Raw genomic sequence first — 22,997 nt, 5'->3', positions numbered from 1 at the left:
TGTACATCAGAAATGAACACAACACTGTAAAGCAATTGTACTCCAATTAAGAAAAGAAAGAACTGACATACAGGTCACAGAGTAGGACCTTCGCTCTCTGGTCTGACTTCCATCCTGGGTATCTGCGGGCCAATGCATCAACACTGACTGACTATTCCTGCCCTAAAAGCACCAAGGTTCCCCCAGGGTGTCCAACTTGAGCCTTACGTTGATGTCAAGAAGCATCTTTTGCACACTCATTCTCTGTGTTTGTATGGAGAGCAGCAGGGACTCAGACAAAGGACTTCATGCCCTGTACACTCAGGTCCAAACAGATGGATGAGGCTGGTGGAGGAACTGGGCGGGTGTGGACATGGCATTTATTAACCTGCAGCCTCCGTTTCCTCATCTGTAACCAAGGAAGGAGAAGGGGAAGTGCCACCGAGAGGCCGGAAGGAGGGAGTTAGGAGGTACCATGGTGGAAGCCCAGCACAGGGCCTGCACCTGGTAGGTATTCTAACCAGACACGTTCCCTTCCCTGCTCTAAAGAAACCCAACTGTGACACACCCACCGGACCATAAAATCCAAAAAGAAGTAAATACACCTGGCCCACCGGAGGCAAGGATGATGGCTGGCAAATAGCAAAACATCCAGCCAAGCATGCGCATTCCTGATGGAGGGCCAATCGTCACCTGCTGTCCTCCGCTCCATCCAATGACCTCTCCGGTGACAACCCCGAAGCATACGCTCCAGGGCTTCCCTTCCTCCCAAACCTGCAGGCCCATTTCACTGCGGACTAGCCCATCAGGGAGCTTCCGTATGGCAGCAGAGAACATCCTTGGGATCCACGAGTTAAATGTACAGAGGGCCAGATGGATGGGGATGGCGGGACAAGAATACCCAGCGCTCATCTGCGCTAAGTGCTGCTTCACAGATCATGGCTCTGGCATCACTGACATGTATCCAAGCAGGTCACAGCTAAGCCAACTTGGAGCCTTTAGAAGCACTGACAAGGCTTGGCGGGGGCCGCTGAGACCACCCGATCGAGCTGCTCACCCGATGACAAGTGCGGTTCCTGGGTCAAGCAGAGGTCTCCTGCCCTGCGCGCACCCCCACTCCCTCCCCAGCATATGCTCCAATGACACTGGACTCCTTCAGTTCCTGCAGTATGCCAAGCCCATGCCAACCCGTCTGTCTGAACATTTCTGCCCTCTGCTCCTCACACCCCTAGGTCTCTTCTCGACCGCTAGGTCTGGGCATCAATGCAACTCCCTACAGAAACCTCCCCTGACCACCCTAAATGGCTTTCCTGTGATGCTCTGCATCCTGGCCGCTTCCCTCTTTGCAAGTTTCTCAATTCACATATTTCATTGTTAACGGCCTTACAATCCTTCTCCCCTGCTAGACTGGAACCTCCTTGAGGGCAGGCCCCACGTAACCTCTGTCTGGACGGTCTCACAGCCACTTCATCCTCCATCAAGACCTGCTATCTTAGTGAACGCCCAAGAGTTCCGAGGGAGGGGCAGTCCCGAGAGACTGAAATCGAGTTGAGCTGTGCAGCTACGGCAGCTGAAGTTTAACTCAATAACCAGAAGGTCCCTGTCCGTGAAAGCTCAAAGTCCTGCCACGCGGGGAAAACGCCGAATGCCAAAGACCAGCGGAAGGAGGCTGATGTGGCGTTCCAGCCTCTGAGAGGCTTATCAGGTTTGTGCCCAGGCCTCTGTGATGGGCTCGGGCTGCTGCTGACCCTAATCCATCTAGTTAACTGTTAACTGCTCTGCCCCGCTGACACTTGCATTATTAACTGTGGGGTCGGAAGGACAATCCTTTGTGGACCTGCCATCTCATAACCTGGCTCCCGCCCCTGACTTCACAGCTACGAGCCCAGGGCTGAACAGTCTGCAGGCTTGTGTTGCAAGGCGGGCTAATGAAAACACATTTCTCAAACACCGTATGGTGAGGGCAACTGAAGCACCAGCTTCCTCCAACAGCAATTAAAAAACAAAAAAATTTGTTAAGTCCTGGATTCAAAAGGAAACAAGTGGCTTGAAGACGTCAGATGGTTTACAGAACTCTCCCCACTTCGGCATCTGGGACATCTTGATGACAAGTGTAAAACCCAGACAAAGGAAACTGGGAGAGCCATCAGGGAGGCTCTGACACTTTCACAAAGGAACTCAGAGGACGCAGGAAGCGCATGTGGGCACAGATCACTCAGGGAGCAGTAGGGTCGTGCCCAAGGGTCGCAGCCAGCTACGGATGTCATGGAGGTTGTTCTCAGAGGCTCTGGGTCCGGGCTTGTGTGTGACGTGTCTGTAATGCCTCCATGTCAGGACTCTAGCCACTGGAGTCCTAGTTTCTAATGAGAAAATATTCTCAACCATGAAGTTAGCTCTGCTGGAAGTCTTCCAAAGGGAAAGTCCCTCCAGTTACTCAGAGGGGAAAAAAAAAGTTACCTTCTTTGTCTGGAATCCGGGGATATTTTATGCAGATGTCTCTAACAGAAGTTACTAAGGGGAAGTCAGCTCGCCTTTGATTATTCAAACAGGCTACTGCTATTAAGGATTGCACAACTCTTGGGCAAGGCAGGGGTGGGTTTTGGCTTTTCAGTTTCTTTTTTTTTTTTAATTTGTTTGTTTAAGCCTGTCCTCATGGGAACTACTTATTCTTTCCTAAGAACAATTTCATTATAACCTCCCGAAAGCACATCTTTTAAATACCTAGGTTCCGGTGAGAATGTGACCCACAGGCAAAGCCATCAGAGCAGCTGGGTGCAGGTGGGCACCCCTGGGGCTTCTAAGAAGGCCAGTTCTGCTTCCCTGCTGAGAACTGGATGGAGCAGCCACTTCTTCATTTCTTAAAGGCAGGCTGAGTAATCGCAACCCTCAGGTAACAGATGTTGCCCGAGCTCCAAGAATTATCAACCATGGGACAAACACATTCTCTTGTTTTCACGCGGTTCCATTTAATAATGTGCTAGATGAGACAGGAGACTTCACCCTACCCAGGCCAAGAGCACAAAGGGGGATGATGGAAATGCCAACCGCCCTCCTTCTCTGGGGCAACTGGCAACGGAATCCACCGAGTTCATGGGCAACCCGATAGCTACAAGAAAGCTCCTTTCTGTTTGAGCTTGAAGACTCCTAGGATAGGTGCCTACAATGAAGGGGGGGCTGGTAATTTAAAAAAATATATCCTAGGAAGAGAAATAGGTGAGGGTGGGGGAAAGACACCTTAGACAAAACCTTTCCGATGTCTTAAGAGCCACACAATGGCGAATGCTTAGGGGAAAAGGAAAATATTCTTTCTGGGGACAGCTCCAAGAATCCTGAGTTAGGTGTGAGAAACAAGCAAGCTTATAGACGGGTAGGGGGGAGGGGACAGAAAGAAAAGAAAAAGAGGGAGAGGAAGGAGTCAGGGAAGGGGGGAGTGAGATGGCTGAGAGACAGGGGAATTAAAGAACACCATGGCAACAAGTCTGTCCACCTACCCCGGCCGCCCACCCACAGGCAGATTCTTTGCTGACGCACTTGAGAACAAGCTGGTTCCTACCAGCTCAGGAAGGTGAGCAAACCCAGAGAGCTCATTAAATCCCTTCTCAGCGACTCTTGTCTGCCTGCAGATAGTGAGCAAGGAGGATATAAATAGAAGTTACATAACATCTCTATGTTGATTCCTGTGCTTACCAAAAAAATGCAGCATGACCTTGTTTTTCTTTTTTTTTTTTTCTGCAACGTTTTCCTCCGCTGTGGGTTGAGGACTTTAAGCCAGTTAGGGATCATCTTAAAGTTTAAACAGTAGGATATAGATTTCCACGTTAAGGACACTCAGGATGATTGTCCAAGTTCAGAACCCTCAGGGATCAAGTCCTCCCCAGGTATTAAAAAAAAAAATCCACTTGCTATAGGATAAAACTGTAAGGAATCTTGTGGCTTCCTCTCAGGCCATTTCCTGATGATACTAGGAATGACATTAACACCCAAGAGCAAAGAACCATGTGAAACCAAATAAACAGCTTGAGTTTTCTAAACAAGGTTGGAACACTCAAAATACATATACTGAGAGCTAACTGATGGGGACTTCCTTGTGGTCCAATGATTAAGACTCTGAACTTACAATGCCCAGGGCATAAGTTTGACCCCTAGGAGGGTAACTAAGATCCATGTGCTGCAGGGCACAGCCAAAAGAAATAATAAAGCTAACCAATGGTTTCTAAATACTTCCAGGAGGACTCAGCTGTCGTCTTCTTTCTCAACAGGCAAGACAGTAAGAGTCAAGTGGACTGCAAAGCCCTCCTCATTAGGGAGGCCAACAGAGGGCAGAAGTGCAGAGGGAAACACCGGTGGGAAGCCCTGGGATCCACTCAACCCGGTGAGTGCTGTGAGCCTTGCAGACAGACTCTGGCTCTGGCATCACCAGGAGGGAGACTTAAAGGAGTGTGTGCAGATGGGCTATGCTGCCGGGTCCCACCATTCTGCTATCTTGTCTAACCTATGGAGGCCACAAGACTCTTTCAAAAACTGTTACCATGGGAACTTTTCCCTCTGAAGCATTTCTCAAGCAATGTTACAGGTGCAGGAGAATTCACTGTCCTTGGTCTCAGCAAGCATTTCCTGAGTCTTGGAATGCGCAGCTTCAACCCAGAGGACTTTCAAACCTGGCTGCAAGGGTTTTGAATACAAGTATCTTTTGGGGATGCAGGTTAATGACACAGGGCATAGGTGAGGGGTGGGATGCTATGATGCCCTGAGGTCCCACTCAGCATGCAAATCCCAGGCCACACTGCTTTCCATGCCATTGATCTGCTCAACAGAAGACCCTGAAGCAGCTCGAAAGGGGATATCGTGTCTGTCATTCCAATATTGGGAATTGCCTTTCTCATCAAAACTGAGAAGTGGTCAAGGACACAGTTAAGTCATCGCTCCAAGCAGGATAAGAGCCATCCTCCCACTGGAGCCCTGCTCTTGGGTCAGCCACAGAAACATCTCCGCCCCATGAGCCCGAGCCTTTCAACTGAGCCCTGTGAGCTGAGCCTTCTCCTCTTCTATATTCCCGTGAGGAAGACACCACCTACCTTCTGCAATATAAACAGCGTGGATCTGGTAGGAAGCCATACATCTTCCTGTCCCGACGTGGCAAGGTTGCCAGGTAACAAATGTAGAAATACACTCGGAAAACTGTATGTGACAATATACAACCTCCGCTCTGCAGCTGATAACTGAGGGAGTGTTAGAACACTATGTTCTCTTAACACTTGGGCTCTCAGTGTGAAAATAAAATTAAATAGGATATTTCCTCTTGTAAATAGAAGACAAGCATACAACTCACACATGCATCCGCTAATTGGAAATAGTAGAGGGGTTTGCAACAGCCATGTGCAGCGCAACCGGGCTTCACTCTCCTGCCCCTCTGCTTCCCCAACATAGATTTCAGAAAACTCACAGAAACGCAGCTGAGCCAGAACCTCTACTATGTGAGAGGCAAGTTCCCCTCTGACCAGAGAAAGGACACAGGCAGAAACTACAGAAGAGTTCAGACGTTGTTACAAGGCCTAATGTACTTTCACTGTGTGGCTCTTAAGTCGACTTTGAGAAATCACTGCATAACCAAGCAGTGACCACTTGCTTCTCTGACCAAATAACCAGCGCTGCCTACCTTGCCTCCATCAATGACAAGGCAGATGCTACTCTGGAAGATGCAAAACACCACCACGATAAATAAATAAGAAAAACACCACCGTGGCTGTGGGGTCCTTGTTAGCTCCCTGGTGTTGGACCCATGCAACTGCAAGGCTATCCAGTGTGGTAGAAAGTTAAGAGGTTTTTGAGAGAGACATACCTGGGTACCACGTCTCAGCTCTGCTAACTAGGTGACTGTGGGGAAGACCCCCTGAATCTTTCGGGACTCAGTTTTCCCTATCTGTAATTAGGGCTACCCCCCTGCCCAGCCCAGATCAAGTACACAGAGGCACCACGCACTGTGCCTGCCCTAGAAGGCACTTGAATGGAGGCAACCAATCACTTCCTTTTCCCTCTGCAAAAACATAAATATCCTTCAACCTACCCAGGACTCAAATAGGGGGAGGATCCAGGGCATGCAAAATGGGCAAGAATTCTAATAAGCCTCACCTTACACCAAACTACACATGCTCCTTGAGAGGCAAGCAAAACCCCCAAACTGTAGTACCATGATCTACCTCTTCTTAGGAGCCCCGTTAAATGAGCTGCCCTCTGTCTCCAGAGAGAGGAAGTTATGCAAGAGACTTTCCTTCCCATTAACTGGCAGAGACCTGAGACCCCGGCGGCCACCAGAGGGGAAACAGCATGTATGATGTGTGTAATTTTTATTTGGCAAATGAGATGCCCAGCCTGAAAGTCAAGTCCTTCATGGTTCTCTCCTCTGTCATTCACAGGCTGGTGATACAACCAAACCAAAGACACACAAGCCATCTTGGGGCTTCTCTGGAAGGCAAACTGCCCTCCAAAATGAGTACACTAGCAAAAAGAAGAACAAAGAGGAGCCACAATTCTAATGTGCCCGAAAACAGAAGCAGGGTCTGCTGGGGGCGGGCCTTGGCCCATCTCCCTGGTCTCCAGGGAGGGGCCATGCCAGGGAGGCTGCTGGAGGCTTCTCATACAGGAGGCAGCCCTGCAGAGGGGCTGAGAACTCAGGCTCTGGCAGAAAACAAAGCCTGACCCAGATACCAGCGAGCACTGTGACCCTAAGCAAGTACCCTGACGTCTCGGATCCTCTTATCTCCCACCGAGCAAAAACGGATGGAGGCAGGACCTGCCCACCCATGACCATGCATAGAGAGCATCGAGCCTCGCTCCTGGCACGTGAGTGCTCAGACTTTAGCATCCATTATGATCACCATCGGGGTTCCCAGGTGGCTCAGTAATAAATAACCCTTCTGCTAATGCAGGTAGACGTAAGAGACATGGGTTCGATCCCTGGATTGGGAAGATCCCCTGAAGGAGGGCATGGCTATTCACTCCAGTATTCTTGCCTGGAGGATCCCCATGGACAGAGGAGCTTGGTGGGCTACAGTCCGTGGGGTCACAGAGCCGGACACAACTGAATGTGTGCGCATACACACACACAGATGATTACCACCATCTATAGTTATTACAAGAAAGGAAAGACCCAACAAGTGTCTGTTCTCACAAGGAGAGTTCTCCACACTGACATTATGTGTTTTCTTTGGGTTCAAATAAACTTCACTGCCTCCCATATTTAAAGAAGGTGTTTCTCTAAAATGGTGATAACTGCCAACAACACATCTTCACATTTCACATCCTCACGTTGATATTCAGGAAAGAACACGTAAACGAACATTAACATGGTGGCCACATAGAGGCCAGGCTTTTGATTCACTCAGGGAACATTCACAGAGCTCTGACCATGGTCCAAGTGCTGCAGAGTAAGACCAAAGTCTGATCTTGGGAGAAATTACCACTCTTGAGGGGAGGGGAGGGGAGGAGAGGGAAGACAGATAACTAAAAAAATAACCGTGAGCAAGGAGTGTGTATTAGGCAGCATTCTGAGCTGAGGGCTTTCCGTATATTTTCTCTTTTTTTCCCCCATATATTTTCTCATATAACCCCCAGAATAAGCCTAGAGAGCAGGGTTCTCTGCATTTATTCATTATGGGCAGTTCAAATTCCTTTCGGCCGACACATGCAGAGACTTCCCTGGGGAACTTGGGGGTGAAGGCTGACTTGATCTCTGCCTCCTGCTGTCTCACAACGAGCCTCCATGTCAAGTGTGCTGACTGCTAAGTAAATGAACTGCCCACACAAAGAGACCACTGCCTCTGCCTCAGGAGATTAAGATGCTTCCAGACCAGGAGGCAGTTCAAACAGGGCCCGGGGAGCATGCCAGGCAGAGGGGAACTGGGCACGTCCCACACGGAGCACAGGCATCTCAGTACAGGCCCAGGGCTGGCAAATCAGCAGGTGTGCCGCGGGACAATGAGCTCGGAGGTGAACGTGAGAACCAGAGGGGGCCGGGCACTCAGGCTCCGGCGGATCACCCCAGCAGCCCGTGGATTCCATCCTCCGTGGCAGGGAACCAGGTGGTCCAGGCGTGGCTGACTGCAGTGTGGCAGGCAGAAATGTCCTGAAGCACGGAGGCTGTGAAGAGCGCATCTCAGGCTCAGAACTCAGATGGCCCTGAGCCAGCAGGGGGTGTAGGATGTCTAGCTCTGAAGCTGGAGCGTTTTGATTCCAACCCCAGCTCCCCCGGCTCTGGCTGGGCCACTTGGGGCGTGTCGCGCGTACCTTCGGGTGTCGACTGGCTTGTGACAAGTCCTAACGAAGTCCCGACTGTGAGAACACTGGGAGGCAGAGTGGGCGCGGAGTGAGTTCCTGATGGAAATCAGGAGGGAGGAGACGGATTATGTCACTGTTTCCAGCTCGGGTGAGTGATTGCAGGGTGGCAGTGGGGAGTCCGCTGACCTCGACACAGGACACAAGAAGGCAGCGGGTGGAGGACCAGAGGGACGGACGGGCTTTGGGTTACATGAACTGAGAACTAGCAGATGTGGAGATGCCCAGCAGGGGTGTGCGCTGAAATCTAGAGACGGGCAGGGAGGTGGGGCCTGGAGCTGTTGGCACAGACGGTAGCTGGGAGCCACAGAGATGGAGGAGGTCATCCAGGGAACTTGAAGGAAAAAAGATGACAAAGAGGCTGTAGACTGGGTGCCGGCATCTCACATATTTTAGGGTTAACCGTAGGTGTCTCAAGGAGTCCCTGTGCTCACCACAAGGAAAACCTCTGCAGGAGACACAGAAACTGCACAGCATCAGGCCACCAGGGAGTGACTGACGTGAAATGTGGGGCCCTGGGGTGGATGGTCAGAGAGGGCTTTCAGATGAAAACTCAGGACTCCTGAGCCACACACATACCACTGGGGAAGGAGCTGCCCGAGCCTGTCCTGCACATCTACATTGAAAGGTGGTAAGCAGGATGATGGAGAGAATAGATGCCTTTAGCGGTAAGGAAGGGAATGGGGGATTCCCCACTGATTAAAACAGGCAAGAAAAAGGAGAGGCCTCTCTTTCCCTGAATTTCCATTTATTAGTTGAGTAAATGGCCAAATTCTCTGGGTACTTAGGATATTAATCACCTGGCTAATATTTACTGCAAACCACTGCTCTACCAAGGAGTGAAGAACCTAGAACAAAACAGTTAAGACATGGTTCTTGGGTTTCCCTGTTACTCCAGTGTCAAAGAATCCACTTGCCAAGGCAGGAGACACGGGTTTGATCCCTAGTCTGGGAAGATCCCACATGCCTCAGAGCAACTAAGCCCATGCAGCGCAAGGACTGAAGTCCGCTCACCCTAAATCCTGTGCTCTGCAACCAAGAGAAGCCGCCACAGTGAGAAGGCTGCACACTGCCAAGTAGAGAGTAGCCCCTGTTCCCTTCAACTAGAAAAACCCTGGGCACAGCAACGAAGACCCAGGACAGCCAAAAAAAAAAAAACCAAACAAACAAAACAGGACATGGTTCTTTTTCTTAGGCGGCTTCCTATCTAGTCAGCAAAGATGAAAAAAACACAAGGGTTGGCAGAGGCTTTCTGTAAAAGGCCAAATGGTAAATATGCTAGGATTTGCTGCCATCCTGTCTCTGGCGCAACTCCTCAGCTCTGCTCTGGCAGCAGGAGAGTGGCCAGACACGACCCTAAAGGTTACTGGAGGGCTGGCTGAGCTCCGGTAAAACTATTTACAAAAGCAGGCACCCGGCTGGATTCGACCCGGCGACCATAGTTTGCCAAGCCCGGGACTAAGGCATCATGAGCCAGCAGAGCAGAAACTGGTGTGGGCTTAGAAGTTTGTAAGAGGAACTCCATCCTTGGAAGGCGCTAGGGAAAGTTAGGAAGAACCTCTTGCTAGAGCTGAAGGAAGAGAAAGAAGGAAGGACAGTTGAGACTTATCACGGATTTAACAGGAGACAATGATGGGACAACCATTTTCAATTTTTCTGACATTTTTTTCTTCTTAGTCAAATTTTGGAGACCGTGGAAAACCCAAAGGGTCTCCTGAAGACATCTCCTCTTAGAAACTAATACTGGCTTGTGGATTTTGTAGGAAAGGAGGAGATTAACACTTGGCATCCAAAATGCGTGCATGTGTGCTGCGTCACTTTAGTCGTGTCTGAGTCTGTACAATCCCGTGGACTGTAGCCTGCCAGGCTCCTCTGTCCATGGGATTCTCCAAAGCAAGAATACTGGAGTGGGTTGCCATGCCCTTCTCCAGGGGATCTTCCCTACCCAGGGATCGAACCTGGGTCTCTTGTCTCCTGTACTGGCAGGTGGGTTCTTTACCACTAGCGCCACCAGGGAAGCCTGTCCAAAGATCTCTCCCCACTCCCCGTCAATTGCAGTCCCCTCCCTTAGGGAAGGCCAGGTGAACAGCTGTGTGGAACTGTCCACTTCTGCCTACACTGCTGGCTCTGCTACTCAGGAAAGAAGGAAAATAACACTGGGTCTCTAGTTCCTCCACCAGCACAAGCCAGCATGCATATCCTACCCTTGAACGGAGCTGTTCCAACCCAAGGGAAAAGGCGCACGCTGATGCTCTGTGCAGCAATGTCTTGCCCTGGAGGTCCCTATGGCATCCAGTCCCCATCACTTGGACAGCTGGGCAGGAGGGGGAGTGTTCATTCAAGTCTTATATTCCCAGCAATGGGAACTATTTGTGGATCCTGAGTCTTCACCTCAAAACATGTATCTAAACCAATAATCCCCAAAGACTCTCGTTCAGTGACACGTCAGTTTCACGGGAATGTAGAGGAAGGGCCCATGTCCAAGGATGATCAGGACCAAAAAGTAGTAACGATAATAAAACAGAGAAGGAAAAAAAGTCCCAGGTCAGGGTGCAGGTAACTGGACTGGCTTTCTATTTCACCCAGAGCAAGAAACTAGTAGCCAAGGCAAAGAAGCCTCCCACCCTCCTGGATCTCTGAAATCATCTCAAACACAGACACGGTGAGAGGGACTTAAGTGAGCTGTATGGGAGAAAAACATAAAACAGCACACTCTCCCAGGGCCACTGGATCATCAACCACTAGACAGAAGTTGGGTTTCTGATAGAAAACAAACTGAACAAAACAAAGCGCATTTTAAATAATAAACACTGCATTCATATAAATAATCACCACCTCCTTTTGAGGTCCTTCTATGGCCTGGGCCCTGACTGAGGCACTTTCAGTGAATCACCCTCTCCAACCGTCGCAGAAGCCCTGTGAGGTGGGGATGGATCCTGTCCTCCTTCCTGTGCAGGAGCTGGGAGGGGAGGTCTAGGACTTTGCCCTGAGCCCTGCAGAGGGAGGTGATGAGACGGGGTAGACTGGCCTTCCTCCACCAAACCAGCGCTGGGCAGTCCTATTCCTGCAACTCAACTGGGATGCACACTCTTAGCCCTATGTGACCGTTAAGTCGTCTCAACAATTGTGTAAGGAAAGGACTCAGTTCTTCTAACTCCCAGATGAGAGAACTGAGTTTCTGAGCATCCTGAGAAAGTCACCCCATTGGCGAGAGTAGGGCTGGGACTCTGGCTCAGGTGTTTCCACCACGGAGGCCAAGCTCCCTTCTCTGACTGCCCTTCTGGGCGACGTCCCTCCAATTTCCTGACCTCACAACCACCCACTCTCAAAGCATGGCCGACTGGCAATGCCTGCAGCCTCTCCCTGAACCAGGCTGGGAAGGCTCACCATCCAGACCTTGCGTGGCTTCAGCCGAAGGGCAGAGGGGACTGAGCCACCTGCCTTCCTCTTATTGTCATGGCAACAGCTCTCACACCCGCCTCCTCAGGCCGGGGAGACAGCAGTCTCCCGACTCCACTGCTGGCCAAGCACTCCTCCCACGTGGATAAAACCCGAGGTCAGAAAACACCGCTCACCAGTGACTCATTTCTCACTCCCCTGCCAAATACAACACCCTTTTACGTAACTCTCGCTCGCACACCAATCTCCTCCTCCTCCTCCTCCTGGGGTGGTGCTCTGTCAAACTGAGGCTGATCTTCCCTACCAGCTGGCCCTCCATCTCCTGCAAAGGCTAAGGAAACGGCCCTCCCCACCCTCCTCTCCACTCGCTGGGGTCAGGGCGGGCCTCCAGATCACGTGCTCCACCGCCCCCGCCAGTGCCTTCTTGCGGTGACTTCTTCTGGAGGCAATGGGAGATTTCCTATCTTAAACTGGCTCCTAGGATGACGTCTTAAGCCAACTTCAAAAAATAAAAAAATAAAAAATAAATCAGTGTGTGGTGACAGAAAGGCCACTGGACGAGGGAGCTCTCTCAGCTGAACCCACAGCCAGGTTCCCGACAGCGCTTCTCACATTTTCCAACTCAGGCTGCATACGTGCGGAAAAGAAAATCCTTTTTGGGCGTGTCTGTAGGCTAGACTTGGCATAGGAAGAGCCGTGGGCAGCCATTTGATACATACAACTCACTGTGCTTCTGCAACCGGAAGCAATTAAGCAAAAAAAAAACAACATTTTTTTTTGATCTGTCCTGTTTATTTGCTTTGGGGTTTTCTATGATCATGTTAGCACATAGATCCCAGAACACCTGCATGTGCTTAAAAAAAAGAAACCCAAACACTGGGTGTGCGCAAAGATTCCTCCTCCTGCACCCCAGGTGAGGCCAGCCACCGCCCTCCCTCAGGGAAGAGGAAGTGGGGGAGCACCCTCCGCGTGCTGGTGGGAACATCTCAGGAGGAAGGAGCACAGACACTGGCAGGGACTCGAAGGACGGATATGCGGGCGCCATGAGACTTGCTGAGTCCCGCGTGTGCCAAAAATTAATTCATAAGCAAATGCTTATTTCATAGTTTCCCACTCGCTTACAAAACACCAAGCAGGAAGGATTTCTTCTGGGGGCTGGCAGGAAGCAAGGTGCACGAGTGAGGGCCGGAAGGCAGAAGAAGTTTCTCTTAAAGAGAAGCTTGATCCCAGGGCTCCCCAGTGTCACCCATCCCTGGAGAACCCCAGGGCAGGGCACCGCTGCCTGTGAGCAGACGGTTTGCTGTGAAGCTTGAGCCACTCTGATGGCACCCAGGTAGAAGTTTCGGAGACGTTATCTTCAGACATTATTACCACCAGGGGAGCCAGGGCAGGGACAGAAGCTGTTGGAAGACTCGGAGCCCATTGTGCCAGGCCAGGAACTACCCTCTATTCAGCTTTGGGGCATTTCAGGGCTTAAATGATGATTACAAGGTTTCAGAACAGGAGAGCAAATTCTCCCTGGCAGGGTTCCCAGCAGGCAGCTAGGTCCTTAGTTTTGAATTACTATAAACTGAATTCACTGAGGTCTGGACAATGACGTTTAGAGCTTCTGAAGAACTCTGGTCCCCCGTGACCCATCCTCAGTACAAGGGTGAATTTCATACACCATCAAAAGGGGAAGGTCAGGAGTCGACACTTCTGCAGAAATGGGACCGAACTTCTAGGGAGAACTGAGCTCCTCCACTGCAGAGACAATGGTGCCTCTCTCTTCTGTAGCTGCAGTATCCAACTCAGGGGCTAGACTGGCCCATGGTAGGTGGTCAACTGATGACAGCAGGGGTGTTGGGGGCCAGTAGCCCAAGGTGGCCCTCCACAACTCCCTCTCTTGGTGCATGTGGTCAACTCACAGCAAGAGGTGCAACCCTTTTTCCTTCTCTGTGGAGCTGGGCTGGTCTCATGGCTGGTTTGAACCAGTAAAACATGGCAGTACCAAGCATTCCAAGTGCAGGCCCTAAAAGTGACTTGATGCCAGTCTTGGCTCTGCTACTTACTGCTTGTCTGAGGGGCAAGTTTTTAACCCTCCAGGCCTTTAGTTTCCTCATCTAAAAAATAGAGAGATAATCAGGCACCTACCTCCTAGGGAGATTGTGAGGATTAAATGGGATGGTAGACGAGAAAACACTTAAGCATAGTTCATGGTCCACAGGAAACCCTTAATAAATATTGGTCACTGTCAGCATTATGGTTTTTACTTCATTTGTTTTTTAACAATCACGCTGACTTTTTTGGTGTGCAGTTCTACACATTTTCAAACATGTATAGATCCGTGTGTCCAAAGCAGGACACACAACAGTGGCATCACCAGAAAGTTCCTTTGAGCTGTTCCCTTAAAGTCAGTCTCCGCTCCGCCCTTTGCTGGCAAGCACTGCCCTATTCTCCTGCACCACAGCCTTGTCCTTTGAGAATATCATGTACACAGAACCATCCAGGGCACCACCTCTGACACTGCCTTCTTTCACTTAGCACAAGGCCTTTGAGGTATACCCATGTAATCCCATTTATCAACAGTTCATTCCCTTTTATTGCTGAGTAGGAATCTGTTGCAAGGACATACCACGGTTGGTCCAATCACCATACTTTAAATCATTATTTTCACAAGTCAGGGAAGAAAAGAGTTCAGAAATGGAGCCAGCCAGTCATCATTGCTGGATTTTAAGAAAATATCTAAATTGCTTTAAAAAAAAAAAAAAATCCTGATCCAAAGCAGTAAGGAAGCCAGGAGTCCACCTGCATATGTGTCTCATGCTTGACAGACAGAGGACACAAGCCCCAGGATGACCGTCCTAACCCCACACGAACTAGACTTTCGGAAAGTGGGTCTCCCTCCCCTTCTCCATGTGAAGCTTGCTTCACATCCTGGGAAGAGACGCTGGTCAAGGTAAGAGCTCTTCTGCAGCCGTCTTCTTGGACAGCCCTGCACACCCCCCTGTGACTGCCTTGTCCACCACCTGTCACTGAGAAGCATGCATCCAGGGGAGCCCACCTGACCACAGCCCGACACCAGCGTAGTGGACAGGAAGAGCCGTGGGGCAGTGAGCTCCAGCTGGAAGCCGCCTGCCGGTCATGGCTGACAGCCTCAGCAATCATTAACAGTCACCGCTGCAGCCTGCGCCCCCCTCACACAAACTTCCCAGCTGCTCACTGACTACTCTGAACCAGCTTCTCCAAAGCAAGACGGAACTGAAATCACTACCCCCGGGGGCTTCAGGGTGTCTGTCCTCAGCTGGCCCCGGACAATCTGAATTCCAGATTATTCTCTCCAGAGAAAGAGAAGCTCGGGGCTCACAGGGGGGTCTCACAAGTCAGTTCCAGGCTAGAATCAATTTTCCCGGAGCCCCAGATTTCTGATGAGGCAGGAAGCGAGATTTTCCCAGCAACCCCTGAGACTGCAGAAGGAGAGGGAGATGGGATCAGGGGAGAACCAGCGTATGCTGAGCACTGTGCCCCGCCTCCTGGCGGGGGGCTCGCAGGCAACCCAATCCAGGCCCACCCGCCCATGAGCACACTGGCGGCTTCTCCAAGAGACAGCGGCCCAACTCCCTCAAAGGCTGGTCCTGGAACTCCACCGTGGCATTTCATCTGGAGCCTGAGCATATGAGTAATGAATGTGTGAAAACATGAAACTAATATTCATAATTACTTTACAAGATAAAGAACTTGAAGGAGAAACAGCTTCTGTGAGCCTTGCCGTCACCATCAGGGGTACACTGTCAAAAACACAGCAGTTCGCCAGTAACTCAAGACTTTGCCATGCCAGCCAGGCTCAGCCCCCTCGAGCCCTCCCCAGGCTTCCTTATTCCTTCCTTGTTGGTGTCTTGTCATCTAGACTCAGTAAAAAACCTCCAGAGACAATGGGGACAGAGACCCTCTGATCTTCTCACTTCTAGCATCCCCTCAGCGACATGTCGGCCAACAGGCATTAGCTATACATGAGTCCAAGGTGCCAGGTGTGAGGCGGGAAGGTGCAGAGTCTCCATTCATGACATCCTGTCCTCACCAGGCTGCGGGTACTTTTTCTCCCCATTTTTTTCTTTTCTACTGAGGTAGAACTTTGCTCTAGAAAGCATACCAGTTCTGTTAGAATAGACTTATACCCACATAACCAGCACAGGTAAACCACACCGGAGAACATCTCTAACACCCCGAAATATCCCCTTATGCACCTCCTAAAACATATCCTCTCTTGCGATATGACCAAGTCTACCACACATTCATTTTGAATTCAGGCTTTCATTAGCTCTCTCCAAATAACTTCTGATTAACTTTTAAATTATTGGACTGTGCTTCTTTTAAATTACTGGATTCCTTCTAGACTCTGCTTCGCTCAATTTATCTGTCAGATCTGTAGTTCTCTGTTACAGCTCTGAGGCCTCTTGAGGGGCTGCCTGCCCCCAATATATCCCCAGCCCTGTCTCCTCCTTGTCCCGTGAGTGCACTGATCGCGCATGCACCACTGGGCCTCCTTGCCTTGCATGTGACCCAGCCCCCCACACCCCAGCTCCTGGCACAATTTCCAACTTTCAGACCCACACCCGTCCAACAGAGCCCAGGTCATCCAAAAGCCTTTCACCAACCCCTTACACAGCTGTAGCTACTTCTTTCTGGGGGGTCTGTAGTATCCTTCCCACCTCCTGGATGGCACTGCACGCCATTCTTCCTATGTGCAAGGATACTAAGTCTTATACCCTTGCAAGATTTCAACTGCTTGAAGACTGAGCTTCCAGGATTAGTAAATTAGTACAGGTTTGTTTTTGTTTTTTTTTTTTCGTTTTTTAGGAGAGGATGGAATAACCTAGGGTTTCCAACTTCTGATGTAGCCAGTAGAGAAAAACCACCACTATCAACACCACTTCAACCAAGAAAAGACACCAGAGCTTAAAATAAATTGGACAGGATATAACCTCAGAATAAACTGGTCAGATGGTCCTTCAAACTCATACATTTGATTTATGAAACTGACCACGCTGCCCTCGTTTCCACACTTGCCTGTGCTGGAGAAAATCCTCAGAGACTGACTGGCCCCAGTGTCTGGAAACCGTGGCCTGGGAGTCGCTAGAGGAGCTCCGTGCATACAGCAAGTGCTCAGTAAATGTCTAGTTGGACTGCTCCAGTCCCTGGGAATGACATGGTTCAGAGACCGGGAGTGTTCCAGCCCTGCTCCCACGCCAGCACAAGCACCCAGACAGCAGGAGCCGCTCGGAGGTGCCAGACTCGCGTGGGACAGAATCAAACGGCAACCCCATAGGTCACAGGTGCCCATGCAGCGGACTCTGCCACGGTACAAACCTCAACCGAGGGCAGCACGCATAATGAACTTCCCAAGTGTGTGCTGGGCAAGGTGGGGCTGGAGGGTGAGGAGATGGGGCGGCCACAGCCGCCGTGCGGGCACAGGGCGCTGGGCTGAGACCCAGGCACCCTTTCTCAGGCCCACGAGAAGAAAAGCGCTTGATACATTTGCACAAAGGACCAAAACTTCATTAATCCAGATTCTGGATTTAAATTTGAGACCAAAAGTATAAGGCCGAGTCAAATATATACATAAGGGGGAATTTTCTGGATATACACATTATATCTCAATCAAAAGCTATTACCAAAATATGTGTGTCTGTGTATGTATGTACAAACACACACACACAGAGCTAAGTAAACCCTTATTCAGAGCCAACAAAGAACGAAGAATGTATGAAGCAGGGAGTATTACAAATATTTTAAAATATTTAAAAGAATCATCTTCACTGCCATGTCTATATGAAAATTCTGAATATATTATTAAAATTGCTTCTTTAAGGACTTTGTCTAAGAATTCTACTCATTATTATTTTAAAATATGTATCATCATCAGCCAACAAAAAGCCATCCACTTATGTCTGACGAACCGAGCCTGGCTTTCCCCTCTTTGCACGTATTAGTTCAAATTGGTTCAGTTTTATGGAGCTTTCCATTTACAAGATAAATACACAGTTAGCAAGAGCTGCAAGATTCATGGATATAATAAGTCTGATTAGCACATGTAGTTCAGGCTCCTTCTGGTCATCTGGTGATGGGACCCTCTACGATCTTTGATTACAAACTAAATATAATGCATTCAATCATTCATTGAGCACACATTTATGGATTACCCATGATGCACCAAATCCCAGGCCAATTTTCTTTGCACATCCTCAGCATTTTAGCCCCTTTGGAATGTAACCCATGTATTAGAAGCAAGTCTGAATAATGACTGAAGGACCATAGCAAGGGAGCAACAGAATTCGCTTATTCAGAACAACAGAAGTTTGTGCCCTAAGAAGGAGCTCTCTTGTCCACCAGTCTCAGCGCCACCCATCTCTGGCTCCTGGAAGGGAGCCTCCAGGGATGCTCCCCGGCAGCCAGGCTGCCTCCTACCTGTATGGTGGTGTTGCCTCCTTCCAGCAGGGCGATGGCCAGAAGGATGCTTTCATGGAACACTCGGTCACTGGATGCGTTCATTATGAGGTCGATGACCAAGTTGGAGGCCCCCTCCTTGTCAAGGTGGCACTGAACCTCGGCCAGGCTCATCTCACCCCTGCTCATGGGGCTGGATCCAGAACCTCCCCCTGGAAAAGACGCAACACTGCCCTTATCAACCTCACTCAGAGCAGCTAACATTTATTGCATACTTACTGCATACCAACATTTCATGCACTCAACGATTTAATGATACTATCTCTCTGGACGTTTTTAACAAACCCACAATGCAGGTACTCATTATTAGCACCAAGATGAAGTCACTTGTACAACAACACCCAGCGCAGCTGGTAAGTAATGGAGATGGAACTTGAATGCAGACAGATTGGATGAAGGAAGGGTAATACATTTTGAGCAAAAGACCTAAAGCCATCCAGCCAAGACTCTCCCTTACATCAAAATACAATGACCTGGGCCAGAATTAAGAACCAATCCAATTTTAAGAGACAAACTGAACTTAAGCACTCTTAAGAAGCATAGCCTATACTGATCACTTTAGCCCTCTTTTTAAGAAACCCGCCCTGGCCCCAAACTCATCCTTTCACATAATTTTCATCTGTTCACTCATTCATTCATTCACTATTGACTCAGAGCTTGGCATGGAGTCAAGAGCTGGGGATAGGGGAATGAACCAAAAAAAGTTCACTTCATTGAGCTTCAGATGAATATACTTAGGAAGAGATGGCCTGTGCCACTTAGCGGAGCAGATTCCAACTGGATTTAGAAAGCTTGAGAACTTCACATTATTATTTGCAAAAATTGAAATATTAATGGACATGGAGAAATGGGGCAGTCAGTTTATGAAAAACAGAAAACCATCAGTCCTTCCCTGCAGGGGTCAACTCAAACGCCACCTCCTTTACATTGCTTGTCCTTGACTGCCTAGAATCTATTGCACCTGTCATCCAAGGTGGACACTGGGTGTCACGTCTTTTCTCTGACACCTTCTTAAAGACAAATAGCTTTGAGACATTGTGGGGGAACAGCTGCTCGACAATCACTGGGAACTTCTGGATGAGAAGCTAAGATCTGTTTCTGGGGTTCTCTGGGAGCAGATCTGCTCCACATTTTCATCTGGCGAGAAGCCCAAGATTCCTCCCCAGAGGTTGCCGGGATTAGTTTATTAAGCACCAAGTGTTTCTGTGCTATGAGCAGAACCCAGCAAGGACCAGACGTTCTCAAGAGTCATCGCCACAGACTAGGAATCATGCAACTCACATTTGTGCTTCGAGCATGGAGCTACCAGCCCCCTTAAAACCAACGCCATCGCCCACAGTTAATTCAATGTTTCTGCAGCTTTTACCTGTCACTGTGCTTACCATGTTTTGGGACACCTTTCAGGATGTGTTTTAAAACAATCCCATACAGGGACGCACCTGATGAAGAGAGCCGACTCACTGGAAAAGACCCTGATGCTGGGAAAGATCGAGGGCAGGAGGAGAAGGGAGCGACAGAGGATGAGATGGTTGGATGGCATCACTGACTTGACAGACATGAGTTTGAGAAAACTCTGGGAGACAGTGAGGGACAGGGAAGCCTGGTGTGCCGCGTGCAGTCCACAGGGTTGCAAAGAGTCGGACATGAGTTCGCAACTGAACAAAAATAATACAGGGGTGTGTGTGTGTAAAGTCCCCTAAGGCTTGGGGAGGCACAAAGCACGACACTAGGATTAGACACACCTGCCTTAAGTTACTGCCCAGGCACTAGCAAGCTCCCCTTCCTCTGTTCAATGCCGGATAGTGGGTAACGTATAGGAGAAAAGGAGATGAAGGAGGTAAAGTGCTTGGGAAAGCCCTTGCCTTGGTACACGTGTTATAAAAGATAGCTTCCACCCTCCTCACTGCCAACAGCATCCTCATCTTATGGGGAAACATGAGTCTGAATGACCACGAGAAAATGTGTGATCAAGTTAAATTCACGGAGTCCTTCAAGTATCCCCAAGAAATTCAATGCATGGGAAAGAGGGGGAAAGCCTTAGCCAATATCACATTGCAGGGGGACATTTTTAGATACCAATTTGATGGTAGACCAAAGACAAAACAAGTTGCTAAAATAACACACTAGCAACCCAAATGCATCTGTTAGAGTCTCAACCTGCTAAGCAGAAACACGCAGCTTTGGAGTGGCACACTCAGTTCACACGTGCAGCTCATTAGCACACCATGGGGCCTACCTCCTCCCCCAGGCTTGCTGGGTCCTCCTGGCGACAGCGGGCCATTGCCAAAGCTCGTGAGGCTCTCTCTTCTTCCCGAAGGTCTGATGTTTCCATAGTAACGGTTGACCAAAATCTGCCTGAGGGCCTCACCCTTAATTCAAACAGGATAATGAAATCAGGTTCTGAATTTAATGCACAACTGAGCGACTCACATTAAAAAAAAAAAGACAGGGGTATCCAGTTATAATTGGCTCAGTCTCAACTCCATGAAAAAATAAATTATTAATAAGAGCACTTGGAAACTTCTAAAGTTAACTTCTTCAATGTTTTCTCAGGAAATCAGATCATAAAAAAGCATCAATCTAAAATATTAAACATCTGAAAGTATTCTCTCACACTGATAAGGATAGAACATGAATCTGGAAGGATAACTAGGATTAACAAAACAACAAAACAAAACAAATAAAAAAATCCCTTTGAGGTAAGTCAGTAGGATTCAGACAAATTAAAAAATTTACAGGTCAACTTCCACACAGCAATATGAAAATGTTACTCTAACCACAGGGTTTATTTCCAACCGTTCTAAGTTCTTACGATATCAGAGTAATAAATAAAATCATAAGCTGAAAGTAAGCCTTTCTTATAGAAATAGTCAATGAGCCAAATGGTAAAGAAAACAAATGCAACAGAAAATAAATTATTGGCAGATATCAGACATGTCAATCAACAAACAAGCAGCATGGATGACAATGACATTTGAGATTTTCTTTTAAAGAATATGGGAGGAAGGGCCTAGTTGGATATAAATGTGGGCATGAGCTGATAGTCATGGAATCTGAGTTATGAATGAGGGTTCTCAAAACTCTTCAAAACACGTATTTTGGGGATTTTTTTTTTTAACATTTCCATGACAAAAAACTTAAAAAATATATAAACATTAAAAGAATCCTGGGCAGGGGATAAAACAACTCTTTCCACAATTCCAACCAAAACAGAGCAAGGAAACCACTCTGATCTATTCCCAAATACTTTGCACACTGGCAAAGCAGCAGGATTCACCCTCAGCTCTAATCCATGGCAGTCTCGCTCGCTGAGGGACTACCCCACTAACTCCCACCCCGCCAGTCTGGAACTTTTTACCAGTTAAAGGCTGTACAGATTCCCCTGGACTGTTTCTGAGGGAAAAAGTAGTAAGTCCTGGAGTTCCTCTGGCACATCCCGGAGAGAGGTTAAGTGAGAAGTTAGCAGAGGGAAGATGCATCGCAATGCAGCTGGTCTCTGAAATAGACTCCAGAGTTCTATCGAAGAGACCTGCGACTATACTGAGAATCAGGAGAACTTAAAAGCGATTTGTTAAGAAGCTTCAAGAATAAGTCTGGAGATTTTGAGGAAGGTGTTTGCAAGACAAGATGGGAGGCAGCAGCATGTCCTGCGGATGGTGGAGGCCAGGGGTGCCCTGGAGCAGGCAGGACTGGGGAAGAAGGACAAAGCAGAAAGCTCAATCTGTCAAAATGATACGAGGTCCCAAGGTGACCCAGCTGGCTTTTCTCCTTGGTTAAATTCACGCTGCTGGTCAAAGACTCCAGGGATAAGTGGGGAGATGGGGTAAACAGGAAAAGTGAGAGAAGCAGGGAGGCAAGCCTGATTGTTCAATGAAAAAGTTCAGAAATGAAAAAAATCTCATCTTTCTTCTCTCCATTCTATCCACAAATATGCATCTCACTGTAGTTAAACAAAGAAGAATTCTTCTCGTTAGGATAAGAAAATCACTTCGTACCTTGACCATCAGTAAATTCAAAATTCCGAGAGAACTTTCAATGAGGAAGCTATTTGTGATCCTTAAAAATACCTCCAAAATAAACTATTTTCAGTATAATATCCTTTAATGGCTTAGAAAACCACATTTTGGTATAAGGACATAACTTTGCACCAGTACAAACATATCAACACTCTCCAAAACAGTCATCGAGAGCGGTGATTTAAAAAGGCTGACTTCACAGAAGAAACACAGATGTCAAAGGCATGGTCAAGAATAGGAGGAATGACAAGATCACCTCCACATAGAATATAACATTAAATACCATGTCCCTCTGTCAACTCAATGATGCATCTATTCGAGTTTCTTTCAGAAGATACAGACTTTTGAATTCTCCCAAGAGGGATGGCTGGTAGGAAACCATCCCAGTTTTCTATGGGATCCTCTGGGGCACCACAAGAACACTGTCTGAGAGGTAAATGAAGGCTGAGACCAGCGAGCTGCAGCCACAGAGAACAGCCCAGGTCTCCATCACAACAAGAATCTGGAAGATCACAGGGCTGAATGGTCAACAGCTGAGTGACTGTCACCAGCCGACAGACATGTACTTGTCAAGGAAGATGCAACCAGAGCCCTCACCCTAGGATTCTACCTAGGACCGGACTGGCTCAGATTTTTTGCTTCTCCAGGTTTTGAGGGTCTGCAATCAAGGTGAATCTGCAATCAAGGAGGCAGGAGGTAGGGAAGGAAGCACGTGCCTTCCAGGGACACGTGGACTTCAGGAACAGGAACTTCACATTTATGTAGCCTGGATGCTGAACTGAAGTTACC

The 22,997-nt window shown here is 48.7% G+C and overlaps 1 protein-coding gene across 1 annotated transcript in view; it reads right to left on the bottom strand.

Moving 5' to 3' along the window:
• Nucleotides 1–22,997, bottom strand: part of ITPR1 (inositol 1,4,5-trisphosphate receptor type 1) — a 322,601-nt gene that overhangs the window by 91,863 nt on the left and 207,741 nt on the right. Inside the window, exons 41-42 of the mRNA XM_052638520.1 lie at nucleotides 20,429–20,561; nucleotides 18,154–18,344 (exon numbers count right to left, since the gene is read on the bottom strand). Coding sequence (XP_052494480.1) covers nucleotides 18,154–18,344; nucleotides 20,429–20,561 — 324 coding nt within the window. The remainder of the gene's footprint in view (nucleotides 1–18,153; nucleotides 18,345–20,428; nucleotides 20,562–22,997) is intronic.

This window comes from Budorcas taxicolor, chromosome 1, assembly GCF_023091745.1.
Source record: "Budorcas taxicolor isolate Tak-1 chromosome 1, Takin1.1, whole genome shotgun sequence".
NCBI lineage: Eukaryota > Metazoa > Chordata > Mammalia > Artiodactyla > Bovidae > Budorcas > Budorcas taxicolor.
This window is presented reverse-complemented; position numbering and strand designations above follow the sequence as displayed.